The sequence below is a fragment of the Carcharodon carcharias genome, chromosome 2 (genome assembly GCF_017639515.1).
Source record: "Carcharodon carcharias isolate sCarCar2 chromosome 2, sCarCar2.pri, whole genome shotgun sequence".
In the NCBI taxonomy this organism is placed as follows: domain Eukaryota; kingdom Metazoa; phylum Chordata; class Chondrichthyes; order Lamniformes; family Lamnidae; genus Carcharodon; species Carcharodon carcharias.
Genome location: NC_054468.1, coordinates 111753160 through 111766147, shown reverse-complemented (window position 1 = coordinate 111766147; position 12988 = coordinate 111753160). Strand labels below are relative to the sequence as shown.

General features: G+C 47.5%; 1 protein-coding gene across 1 annotated transcript in view; it reads right to left on the bottom strand.

The window, feature by feature from the left end:
* Nucleotides 1-12758, bottom strand: part of crls1 (cardiolipin synthase 1) — a 93581-nt gene extending 80823 nt beyond the window's left edge. The window contains exon 1 of the mRNA XM_041208381.1: nucleotides 12186-12758. Coding sequence (XP_041064315.1) covers nucleotides 12186-12581 — 396 coding nt within the window. The 5' untranslated portion in view covers nucleotides 12582-12758. The remainder of the gene's footprint in view (nucleotides 1-12185) is intronic.
* Nucleotides 12759-12988: the final 230 nt, after the last annotated feature.

Sequence of the window (12988 nt, the reverse complement as noted above, 5' to 3'; positions counted from 1 at the left end):
GAGAGTGTGATTGAGTGAACATGATGGAGCGAGAAGGTGATTGAATGAACATGATATAATGAAATGGTGATTGCGTGAACATGATGGAGTGAAAGGGTGATTGCGTGAACATGATGGAGTGAGAGGGTGATTGCGTGATCATGATGGAGTGAGAGGGTGATTGCGTGATCATGATGGAGTGAAATGGTGAATGAGTAAACATGATGGAGTGAGAGGGTGACTGAGTGAACGTGATGGATTGAGAGGGTGACTGAGTGAACATGATGCAGTGAGAGGATCATTGAGTGAACATGATGGAGTGAGAGGGTGATTGAGTGAACATGATGGAGAGAGAGGATGATTGAGTGAGAAGGTGACTGAGTGAACATGGAGTGAGGGTGATTGAGTGAGAGGGTGATTGAGTGAAAATGATGGAGTGAAAGGGTGATTGAGTGAATACATGGAGTGAGAGGGTGATTGAGTAAGATGATTGGGTGAACATGGAGTGAGGGTGATTGAGTAAGAGGGTGATTGAGTGAATATGATGGAGTGAGAGGGTGATTGAGTGAATTTGGAGTGATGGTGTTTGAGTGAATATGATGGAATGAGGGTGATTGAGTGAATATGATGCGATGAGGGTGATTGAGTGAATATGATGGAGTGAGGATGATTGAGTGAATATGATGGAGTGAAAGGTTGATTCAGTGAGAAGGTGACTGTGTGAACATGGAGTGAGGGTGATTGAGTGAGAGGGTGATAGAGTGTATGATGGAGTGAGGGTGATGGAGTGAACATGATGGAGTGAGAGGGTGATGGAGTGAACATGATGGAGGGTGACTGAGTGAGAGGGTGATTGAGAGAATGTGATTGCGTGAACATGATGGAGTGAGAGGGTGATTGCGTGATCATGATGGAGTGAGAGGGTGACTGAGTGAACGTGATGGATTGAGAGGGTGACTGAGTGAACATGATGCAGTGAGGATCATTGAGTGAACATGATGGAGTGAGAGGGTGATTGCGTGATCATGATGGAGTGAGAGGGTGACTGAGTAAACGTGATGGAGTGAGAGGGTGATTGAGTGAACATGATGGAGAGAGAGGATGATTGAGTGAGAAGGTGACTGAGTGAACATGGAGTGAGGGTGATTGAGTGAGAGGGTGATTGAGTGAATATGATGGAGTGAGAGGGTGATTGAGTGAATATGATGGAGTGAAAGGGTGATTGAGTGAATACATGGAGTGAGAGGGTGATTGAGTAAGATGATTGGGTGAACATGGAGTGAGGGTGATTGAGTAAGAGGGTGATTGAGTGAATATGATGGAGTGAGAGGGTGATTGAGTGAATATGGAGTGATGGTGTTTGAGTGAATATGATGGAATGAGGGTGATTGAGTGAATATGATGGGATGAGGGTGATTGAGTGAATATGATGGAGTGAGGATGATTGAGTGAATATGATGGAGTGAGAGGGTGATTGAGTGAACATGATGGAGTGAAAGGTTGATTCAGTGAGAAGGTGACTGTGTGAACATGGAGTGAGGGTGATTGAGTGAGAGGGTGATAGAGTGTATGATGGAGTGAGGGTGATGGAGTGAGAGGGTGATTGAGTAAACATGATGGAGTGAGAGGGTGATTGACTGAACATGATGGAGTGAGAGGGTGATGAGTGAACATGATGGAGGGTGACTGAGTGAGAGGGTTATTGAGTGAAAATGATGGAGTGAGAGGGTGATTAAGTGAACATGATGGAGTGAGAGGGTGACTGAGTGAACATGATGGAGTGAGAGGGTGATTGAGTGAACATGATGGAGTGAGGGTGATTGAGTGAACATGATGGAGTGAGGGTGATTGAGTGAACATGATGGAGTGAGAGGGTGATTGAGTGAACATGATGAAGTGCGAGGTGATTGAGTGAACATGATGAAGTGAGAGGTGATTGAGTAAACATGATGGAGTGAGAGGTGATTGAGTAAACATGATGGAGTGAGAGGGTGATTGAGTGAACATGATGGAGTGAGAGGGTGATGAGTGAACATGATGGAGGGTGATTGAGTGAGAGGGTTATTGAGTGAAAATGATGGAGTGAGAGGGTGATTGAGTGAACATGATGGAGTGAGAGGGTGATTGAGTGAACATGATGGAGTGAGAGGGTGATTGAGTGAACATTTTGGAATGAGAGGGTGATTGAGTGTACATGATGGAGTGAGAGGGTGATTGAGTGAACATGATAGGGTGATGGAGTGAACATGATGGAGCGAGAAGGTGATTGAGTGAACAAAATGGAGTGCGGTGAGAGGGTGATTGAGTGAACATGATGGAGTGAGTGGGTGATTGAGTGAACATGATAGAGTGATGAAGTGAACATGACGGAGGGTGATTGAGTGAGAGGGTGATTGAGTGAACATGATGGAGTGAGGGTGATTGATTGAGAGGGTGATTGAGTGAACATGATGGAGTGAGAGGGTGATTGAACATGATGGAGTGAGAGGGTGATTGAGTGAACAGGATGGAGTGAGGTGAGGGGGTGACTGAGTGAACATGATGGAGTGAGAGGGTGATTGAGTGAACATGATAGGGTGATGGAGTGAACATGATGGAGGGTGATTGAATGAGAGGGTGACTGAGTGAACATGATGGAGTGAGAGTGTGATTGAGTGAACATGATGGAGCGAGAAGGTGATTGAATGAACATGATATAGTGAAATGGTGATTGCGTGAACATGATGGAGTGAAAGGGTGATTGCGTGAACATGATGGAGTGAGAGGGTGATTGCGTGATCATGATGGAGTGAAATGGTGATTGAGTAAACATGATGGAGTGAGAGGGTGACTGAGTGAACGTGATGGATTGAGAGGGTGACTGAGTGAACATGATGCAGTGAGAGGATCATTGAGTGAACATGATGGAGTGAGAGGGTGATTGAGTGAACATGATGGAGAGAGAGGATGATTGAGTGAGAAGGTGACTGAGTGAACATGGAGTGAGGGTGATTGAGTGAGAGGGTGATTGAGTGAAAATGATGGAGTGAAAGGGTGATTGAGTGAATACATGGAGTGAGAGGGTGATTGAGTAAGATGATTGGGTGAACATGGAGTGAGGGTGATTGAGTAAGAGGGTGATTGAGTGAATATGATGGAGTGAGAGGGTGATTGAGTGAATTTGGAGTGATGGTGTTTGAGTGAATATGATGGAATGAGGGTGATTGAGTGAATATGATGCGATGAGGGTGATTGAGTGAATATGATGGAGTGAGGATGATTGAGTGAATATGATGGAGTGAAAGGTTGATTCAGTGAGAAGGTGACTGTGTGAACATGGAGTGAGGGTGATTGAGTGAGAGGGTGATAGAGTGTATGATGGAGTGAGGGTGATGGAGTGAACATGATGGAGTGAGAGGGTGATGGAGTGAACATGATGGAGGGTGACTGAGTGAGAGGGTGATTGAGTGAACATGATGGAGTGAGAGGGTGATTGAGTAAACATGATGGAGTGAGAGGGTGATGGAGTGAACATAATGGAGGGTGTTTGAGTGAGAGGGTGATTGAGTGAACATGATGGAGTGAGGCTGATGATTGAGAGGGTGATTGAGTGAACATGATGGAGTGAGAGGGTGATTGCGTGAACATGCTGGAGTGAGAGGGTGATTGAGTGAACATGATGGAGTGAGAGGGTGATTCAGTGAACATGATGGAGTGAGAGGGTGATTGAGTGAACATGATGGAATGAGAGGGTGATTGAGTGAGAGGATGATGGAGTGAACATGATGCAGGGTGATTGAGTGAGAGGGTGATTGAGTGACAGGGCGATTGAGAGAACGTGATGGAGTGAGGGTATTTGATTGAGAGGGTGATTGAGTGAACATGACAGAGTGAGAGGGTGATTGAGTGAACATGATGGAGTGAGAGGGTGATTGAGAGAACATGATGGAGTGAGAGGGTGATTGAGTGAACATGATGGAGAGGATGATGGAGTGAACATGATGGAGTGAACATGATGGAGTGAGAGGGTGATTGAGTGAACATGATAGGGAGAAGGAGTAAATATGATGGAGGGTGATTGAGTGAGAGGGTGATTGAGTGAACATGATGGAGAGGGTGATTGAGTGAACATGATGGAGCGAGAAGGTGATTGAGTGAACAGGATGGAGTGCGGTGAGAGGGTGATTGAGTGAACATGATAGGGTGATGAAGTGAACATGACGGAGGGTGACTGAGTGAACATGATAGGGTGATGGAGGGTGATTGAGTGAGAGGATGATTGAGTGAACATGATGGAGTGAGGGTGATTGAGTGAACATGATGGAGTGAGAGGGTGATTGAGTGAACATGATGGATTGAGAGGGTGATTGCGTGAACATGCTGGAGTGAGAGGGTGATTGAGTGAACATGATGGAGTGAGAGGGTGATTGAGTGAACATGATGGAGTGAGAGGGTGATTGAGTGAACATGATGGAATGAGAGGGTGATTGAGTGAGAGGATGATGGAGTGAACATGATGCAGGGTGATTGAGTGAGAGGGTGATTGAGTGACAGGGCGATTGAGAGAACGTGATGGAGTGAGGGTATTTGATTGAGAGGGTGATTGAGTGAACATGACAGAGTGAGAGGGTGATTGAGTGAACATGATGGAGTGAGAGGGTGATTGAGAGAACATGATGGAGTGAGAGGGTGATTGAGTGAACATGATGGAGAGGATGATGGAGTGAACATGATGGAGTGAACATGATGGATTGAGAGGGTGATTGAGTGAACATGATAGGGAGAAGGAGTGAATATGATGGAGGGTGATTGAGTGAGAGGGTGATTGAGTGAACATGATGGAGAGGGTGATTGAGTGAACATGATGGAGCGAGAAGGTGATTGAGTGAACAGGATGGAGTGCGGTGAGAGGGTGATTGAGTGAACATGATGGAGTGAGAGGGTGATTGAGTGAACATGATAGGGTGATGAAGTGAACATGACGGAGGGTGACTGAGTGAACATGATAGGGTGATGGAGTGAACATGATGGAGGGTGATTGAGTGAGAGGGTTATTGAGTGAACATGATGGAGTGAGGGTGATTGAGTGAACATGATGGAGTAAGAGGGTGATTGAGTGAACAGGATGGAGTGAGAGGGTGATTGAGTGAACATGATAGGGTGATGGAGTGAACATGATGGAGGGCGATTGAGTGAGAGGGTGACTGAGTGAACATGATGGAGTGAGAGGGTGATTGAGTGAACATGATGGAGCGAGAAGGTGATTGAGTGAACAGGATGGAGTGCTGTGAGAGGGTGATTGAGTGAACATGATGGAGTGAGAGGGTGATTGAGTGAACATGATGGAGTGAGAGGGTGATTGAGTGAACATGATAGGGTGATGAACTGAACATAACGGAGGGTGATTGAGTGAACATGACAGTGTGATGGAGTGAACATGATGGAGGGTGATAGAGTGAGAGGGTGATTGAGTGAGAGGGTGATTGAGAGAACGTGATGGAGTGAGGGTGATTGATTGAGAGGGTGATTGAGTGAACATGACGGAGTGAGAGGGTGATTGAGTGAACATGATGGAGTGAGAGAGTGATTGAGTGAACATGATGGAGTGAGAGGGTGATTGAGTGAACATGATGGAGTGAACATGATGGAGTGAGAGGGTGATTGAGTGAACATGATGGTGTGAGAGGGTGATTGAGTGAGAGGATGATGGAGTGAACATGATGGAGGGTGATTGAGTGAGAGGGTGATTGAGTGAGAGGGTGATTGAGTGAGAGGGTGATTTAGAGAACGTGATGGAGTGAGGGCGATTGATTGAGAGGGTGATTGAGTGAACATGACAGAGTGAGAGGGTGATTGAGTGAACATGATAGAGTGAGAGGGTGATTGAGTGAACATGATGGGGTGATGGAGTGAGCATGATGGAGGTTGATTGAGTGACAGGGTGATTGAGTGAACATGATGGAGCGAGAGGGTGATTGAGTGAACATGATGGAGCGAGAGGGTGATTGAGTGAACATGATGGAGCGAGAAGGTGATTGAGTGAACAGGATGGAGTGCGGTGAGAGGGTGATTGAGTGAACATGATGGAGTGAGAGGGTGATTGAGTGAACATGATGGAGTGAGAGGGTGATTGAGTGAACATGATAGGGTGATGAAGTGAACATGACGGAGGGTGATTGAGTGAACATGATAGGGTGATGGAGTGAACATGATGGAGGGTGATTGAGTGAGAGGGTGATTGAGTGAATATGATGGAGTGAGGGTGATTGATTGAGAGGGTGATTGAGTGAATATGATGGAGTGAGGGTGATTGATTGAGAGGGCGATTGAGTGAACATGATGGAGTGAGGGTGATTGATTGAAAGGGTGATTGAGTGAACATGATGGAGTGAGGTGAGGGGGTGATTGAGTGAACATGATGGAGTGAGAGGGTGATTCAGTGAACAGGATGGAGTGAGGTGAGGGGATGATTGAGTGAACAAGATGGAGTGAGAGGGTGAGAGTGAACATGATGGAGTGAGAGGGTGATTGAGTGAACATGATGGAGTAAGAGGGTGATTGAGTGAACATGATGGAGTGAGAGGGTGATTGAGTGAACATGATGGAGTGAGAGGGTGATTGAGTGAACATGATGGAGTGAGAGGGTGATGGAGTGAACATGATGGAGTGAGAGGGTGATTGAGTGAACATGATGGAGTGAGAGGGTAATTGAGTGAATAAATGGAGTGAGAGAGTGATTGACTGAGGTGATTGTGTGAACATGGCGTGAGGGTGATTGAGTAGGTGGGTGATTGAATGAATATGGAGTGAGAGCGTGATTGAGTGAATATGGAGTGAGGGTGATTGAGTGAATACGATGGAGTGAGGATGATTGAGTGAACATGATGGAGTGAACATGATGGAGTGAGAGGGTGATTGAGTGAACATGATGGTGTGAGAGGGTGATTGAGTGAGAGGATGATGGAGTGAACATGATGGAGGGTGATTGAGTGAGAGGGTGATTGAGTGAGAGGGTGATTTAGAGAACGTGATGGAGTGAGGGCGATTGATTGAGAGGGTGATTGAGTGAACATGACAGAGTGAGAGGGTGATTGAGTGAACATGATAGAGTGAGAGGGTGATTGAGTGAACATGATAGGGTGATGGAGTGAGCATGATGGAGGTTGATTGAGTGACAGGGTGATTGAGTGAACATGATGGAGCGAGAGGGTGATTGAGTGAACATGATGGAGCGAGAGGGTGATTGAGTGAACATGATGGAGCGAGAAGGTGATTGAGTGAACAGGATGGAGTGCGGTGAGAGGGTGATTGAGTGAACATGATGGAGTGAGAGGGTGATTGAGTGAACATGATGGAGTGAGAGGGTGATTGAGTGAACATGATAGGGTGATGAAGTGAACATGACGGAGGGTGATTGAGTGAACATGATAGGGTGATGGAGTGAACATGATGGAGGGTGATTGAGTGAGAGGGTGATTGAGTGAATATGATGGAGTGAGGGTGATTGATTGAGAGGGTGATTGAGTGAATATGATGGAGTGAGGGTGATTGATTGAGAGGGCGATTGAGTGAACATGATGGAGTGAGGGTGATTGATTGAAAGGGTGATTGAGTGAACATGATGGAGTGAGGTGAGGGGGTGATTGAGTGAACATGATGGAGTGAGAGGGTGATTCAGTGAACAGGATGGAGTGAGGTGAGGGGATGATTGAGTGAACAAGATGGAGTGAGAGGGTGAGAGTGAACATGATGGAGTGAGAGGGTGATTGAGTGAACATGATGGAGTAAGAGGGTGATTGAGTGAACATGATGGAGTGAGAGGGTGATTGAGTGAACATGATGGAGTGAGAGGGTGATTGAGTGAACATGATGGAGTGAGAGGGTGATGGAGTGAACATGATGGAGTGAGAGGGTGATTGAGTGAACATGATGGAGTGAGAGGGTAATTGAGTGAATAAATGGAGTGAGAGAGTGATTGACTGAGGTGATTGTGTGAACATGGCGTGAGGGTGATTGAGTAGGTGGGTGATTGAATGAATATGGAGTGAGAGCGTGATTGAGTGAATATGGAGTGAGGGTGATTGAGTGAATACGATGGAGTGAGGATGATTGAGTGAACATGATGGAGTGAGAGGGTGATTGAGTGAACATGATGGAGTGAGAGGGTGATTGAGTGAACATGATGGAGTGAGAGGATGATTGAGTGAGAAGGTGACTGTGTGAACATGGAGTGAGGGTGATTGAGTGAGAGGGTGATAGAGTGAACATGATGGAGTGAGAAGATGATTGAGTGAACATGATGGAGTGAGAGGATGATGGAGTGAACATGATGGAGTGAGAGGGTGAGTGAGTGAACTTGATGGATTGAGAGGGTGATTATGAGTGAACATGATGGAGTGAGAGGATGATTGAGTGAACATGATGGAGTGAACATGATGGAGTGAGAGGGTGATTAAGTAAACATGATGGAGTGAGAGTTGATTGAGTAAACATGATGGAGTGAGAGGGTGATTGAGTGAACATGATGGAGTCAGAGGGTGATGAGTGAACATGGAGGGTGATTGAGTAAGAGGGTTATTGAGTGAACATGATGGAGTGAGAGGGTGATTGAGTAAACATGATGGAGTAAGAGGGTGATTGAGTGAACATGATGGAGTGAGAGGGTGATTGAGTGAACATGATGGAGTGAGGGTGATTGATTGAAAGGGTTATTGAGTGAACATGATGGAGTGAGAGGGTGATTGAGTGAACATGATGGAGTAAGAGGGTGATTGAGTGAACATGATGGAGTGAGAGGGTGATTGATTGAGAGGGTGATTGAGTGAACATGATGGAGTGAGAGGGTGATTGAGTGAACATGATGGAGTGAGAGGGTGATTGAGTGAACATGATGGAGTGAGAGGGTGATTGAGTGAACATGATGGAGTGAGAGGGTGATTGAGTGAACATGATGGAGTGAGAGGATGATTCAGTGAACATGATGGAGTGAACATGATGGAGTGAGAGGGTGATTGAGTGAACCTGATGGAGTGAGAGGGTGATTGAGTGAACATGATAGGGTGATGAAGTGAACATGATGGAGGGTGATTGTGTGAATATGATAGGGTGATGGAGTGAACAGGATGGAGTGAGAGGGTGATTGAGTTAACATGATGGAGTGAGAGGGTGATTGAGTGAACATGATGGAGAGTATGATTGAGTGAACATGATAGGGTGATGAAGTGAATATGATGGAGGGTGATTGAGTGAATATGATGGAGTGAGAGGGTGATTGAACATGATGGAGTCAGAGGGTGATTGAGTGAACAGGATGGAGTGCGGTGAGAGGGTGATTGAGTGAACATGGAGTGAGAGGGTGATTGAGTGAACATAATGGAGTGAGAGGTTGATTGAGTGAACATGATGGAGTGAGAGGGTGATTGAGTGAACATGATGGAGTGAGAGGGTGATTGAGTGAACATGATGGAGTGAGAAGGTGATTGAGTGAACATGATGGAGTGATGGAGTGAACATGATGGAGGGTGATTGAGTGAACATGATGGAGTGAGGGTGATTGAGAGGGTGATTGAGTGAACATGATGGAGTGAGAGGGTGATTGAGTGAACAGGATGGAGTGAGAGGTGATGGAGTGAACATGATGGAGTGAGAGGGTGATTAAGTGATGATAGAGTGAGAGGGTGATTAGGTGAACATGATGGAATGAGAGGGTGATTGAGTGAACATGATGGAGTGAGAGGATGATTGAGTGATAAGGCGACTGAGTGAACATGGAGTGAGGGTGATTGAGTGAGAGGGTGAGAGTGAATATGGAGTGAGGATGATTGAGTGAACATGATGGAGTGGGAGGATGTTTGAGTGAGAAGGTGACTGTGTGAACATGGAGTGAGGGTTATTGAGTGAGAGGGTGATAGAGTGAACATGATGGATGGTGATTGAGTGAGAGGGTGATTGAGTGAACATGATGGAGTGAGAGTGTGACTGAGTGACCATGATGGAGTGAGATGATTGAGTGAACATGATAGGGTGATGAAGTGAATATGATGGAGGGTGATTGAGTGAACATGTTGGAGGGTGATTGAGTGAACATGATAGGGTGATGGATTGAACATCATGGAGAGTGATTGAGTGAGAGGGTGATTTCGTGAACATGATGGAGTGAGGGTGATTAATTGAGAGGGTGATTGAGTGAACATGATGGAGTGAGAGGGTGATTGAACATGATGGAGTCAGAGGGTGATTGAGTGAACAGGATGGAGTGCGGTGAGAGGGTGATTGAGTGAACATGGAGTGAGAGGGTGATTGAGTGAACATAATGGAGTGAGAGGTTGATTGAGTGAACATGATGGAGTGAGAGGGTGATTGAGTGAACATGATGGAGTGAGAGGGTGATTGAGTGAACATGATGGAGTGAGAAGGTGATTGAGTGAACATGATGGAGTGATGGAGTGAACATGATGGAGGGTGATTGAGTGAACATGATGGAGTGAGGGTGATTGAGAGGGTGATTGAGTGAACATGATGGAGTGAGAGGGTGATTGAGTGAACAGGATGGAGTGAGAGGTGATGGAGTGAAGATGATGGAGTGAGAGGGTGATTAGGTGAACATGATGGAATGAGAGGGTGATTGAGTGAACATGATGGAGTGAGAGGATGATTGAGTGATAAGGCGACTGAGTGAACATGGAGTGAGGGTGATTGAGTGAGAGGGTGAGAGTGAATATGGAGTGAGGATGATTGAGTGAACATGATGGAGTGAGAGGGTGATTGAGTGAACATGATGGAGTGGGAGGATGATTGAGTGAGAAGGTGACTGTGTGAACATGGAGTGAGGGTTATTGAGTGAGAGGGTGATAGAGTGAACATGATGGATGGTGATTGAGTGAGAGGGTGATTGAGTGAACATGATGGAGTGAGAGTGTGACTGAGTGACCATGATGGAGTGAACATGATGGTGTGACAGGATGATAGAGGGTGATGGAGTGAACATGATGGAGTGAGGGTGATTGAAAGGGTGATGGAGTAAACATGATGGAAAGAGAGGGTGATGGAGTGAACATGATGGAGTGAGAGGGTGATTGAGTGAACTTGATGGAGTGAGAGGGTGATGGAGAGAACATGATGGAGTGAGAGGATGATTGAGGGTGATGGAGTGAACATGATGGAGTGAGGGCGATTGAGAGGGTGATGGAGTGAACATGATGGAATGAGAGGGTGATGGAGTGAACATGATAGAGTGAGAGGGTGTTTGAGTGAACATGATGGAGTGAGAGGGTGATTGAGTGAACATGATGGAGTGAGAGGGTGATGGAGTGAACATGATGGAGTGAGAGGGTGATGGAGTGAACATGATGGAGGGTGATTGAGTGAGAGGGTGATGGAGTGAACATGATGGAGTCAGAGGGTGATGGAGCGAACATGATGGAGTGAGAGTGTGATGGAGTGAACATGATGGAGGGTGATTGATTGAGAGGGTGATTGAGTAAACATGATGGAGTGAGAGGGTGATGGAGTGAACATGATGGAGTGAGAGGGTGATGGAGTGAACATGATGGAGGGTGATTGAGTGAGAGGGTAATGGAGTGAACATGATGGAGTCAGAGGGTGATGGAGTGAACATGATGGAGTGAGAGTGTGATGGAGTGAACATGATGGAGGGTGATTGATTGAGAGGGTGATTGAGTGAACATGATGGAGTGAGAGGGTGATGGAGTGAACATGATGGAGTGAGAGTGTGATGGAGTGAACATGATGGAGGGTGATTGATTGAGAGGGTGATTGAGTGAACATGATGGAGTGAGAGGGTGATGGAGTGAACATGATGGAGTGAGGGTGATGGAGTGAACATGATGGAGTGAGAGGGTGATTGAGTGAACATGATGGAGTGAGAGGGTGATGGAGTGAACATGATGGAGTGAGAGGGTGATGGAGTGAACATGATGGAGTGAGAGGGTGATGGTGTGAACATGATGGAGTGAGGGGGTGATGGAGTGAACATGATGGAGTGAGAGGGTGATTGAGTGAACATGATGGAGTGAGAGGGTGATTGAGTGAACATGATGGAGTGAGAGGGTGATTGAGTGAGAGGAACAAGAGCAAAGAGTTAGTGCCCGAGTTTGAATGAATATTGGAAGATCTGAGATACAAAGTCAGTCAATGTCATGGGGGAAGCAGGGAGAGGGAGGGTGAGTGAGTGAGTGGGTCACTGACAGGCCGCGCTCCCTCCTTACCAGCTCCGGAGACCCGGCTGCCGCCGCCCTCTCCTCCGCCTGCTCCTTCTCTCCGATCCTCCGGTACGGGTAGGGCTCCGGGGCTGTCTTTTTAGCGGCCGCTTTGCCGGCTCCGTAGGCGCGGCTGCTGCAGGCGGGCCCGGTGCCTGGGGCGGCCTCCCGCCGCCGGGCTCGGGCGTGGGCGTGAGGGGAGGACCACCAGGTGGGTCCGGGTACGAGGCCCAGGCGCCTCCTCCCGGCCCCGGGATGGGGAGGGCCCCCGCCGGAGCTCAGCAGCCGCGTGTGAGCCCAGCAGGGCGGCGGCGGGAGCGGCCACCCGGCCCGGGGCCCCGGCTCCATTTTAAGCGGTCGGCTCACCGCCCGCCTGATCGCCCAGCGGCTTTTCCACAGGAACATGGCCCCCCGGATTGGGGGGAGGGCGGCCCCGAACAGGCCTGACACTCAGTGCAAGCAGCCCCGGCCTCCGCTGCTGCTACCGCCCTGGGCCCACCTCAGTTGGCAGCTGCCCTGAGAAGCCATCATTTTGCGGCGAGGTCGCGGGGGTGGGGAGGGGGGTGTAGAAAGAGGCCCGAACGACACCTGCTTAAAGGCGCAGGCCACACACTTTTAGCCGACTTTTTTTAAACAACTCTTAAAGTCTCAGGTCGAAGGGAGGGGAGGTGAGGTTGAAATGAGGGTGGAGGAAAGCTTCTTCTCGAAACTATATCGGTTATCACTTTAAAACAAAAACAGCCATGTGGCACAAGTTTCTTTCCTCCTCCTCCTCTTACACTCATCAGGACAAACACAAGAATGCCAATTTT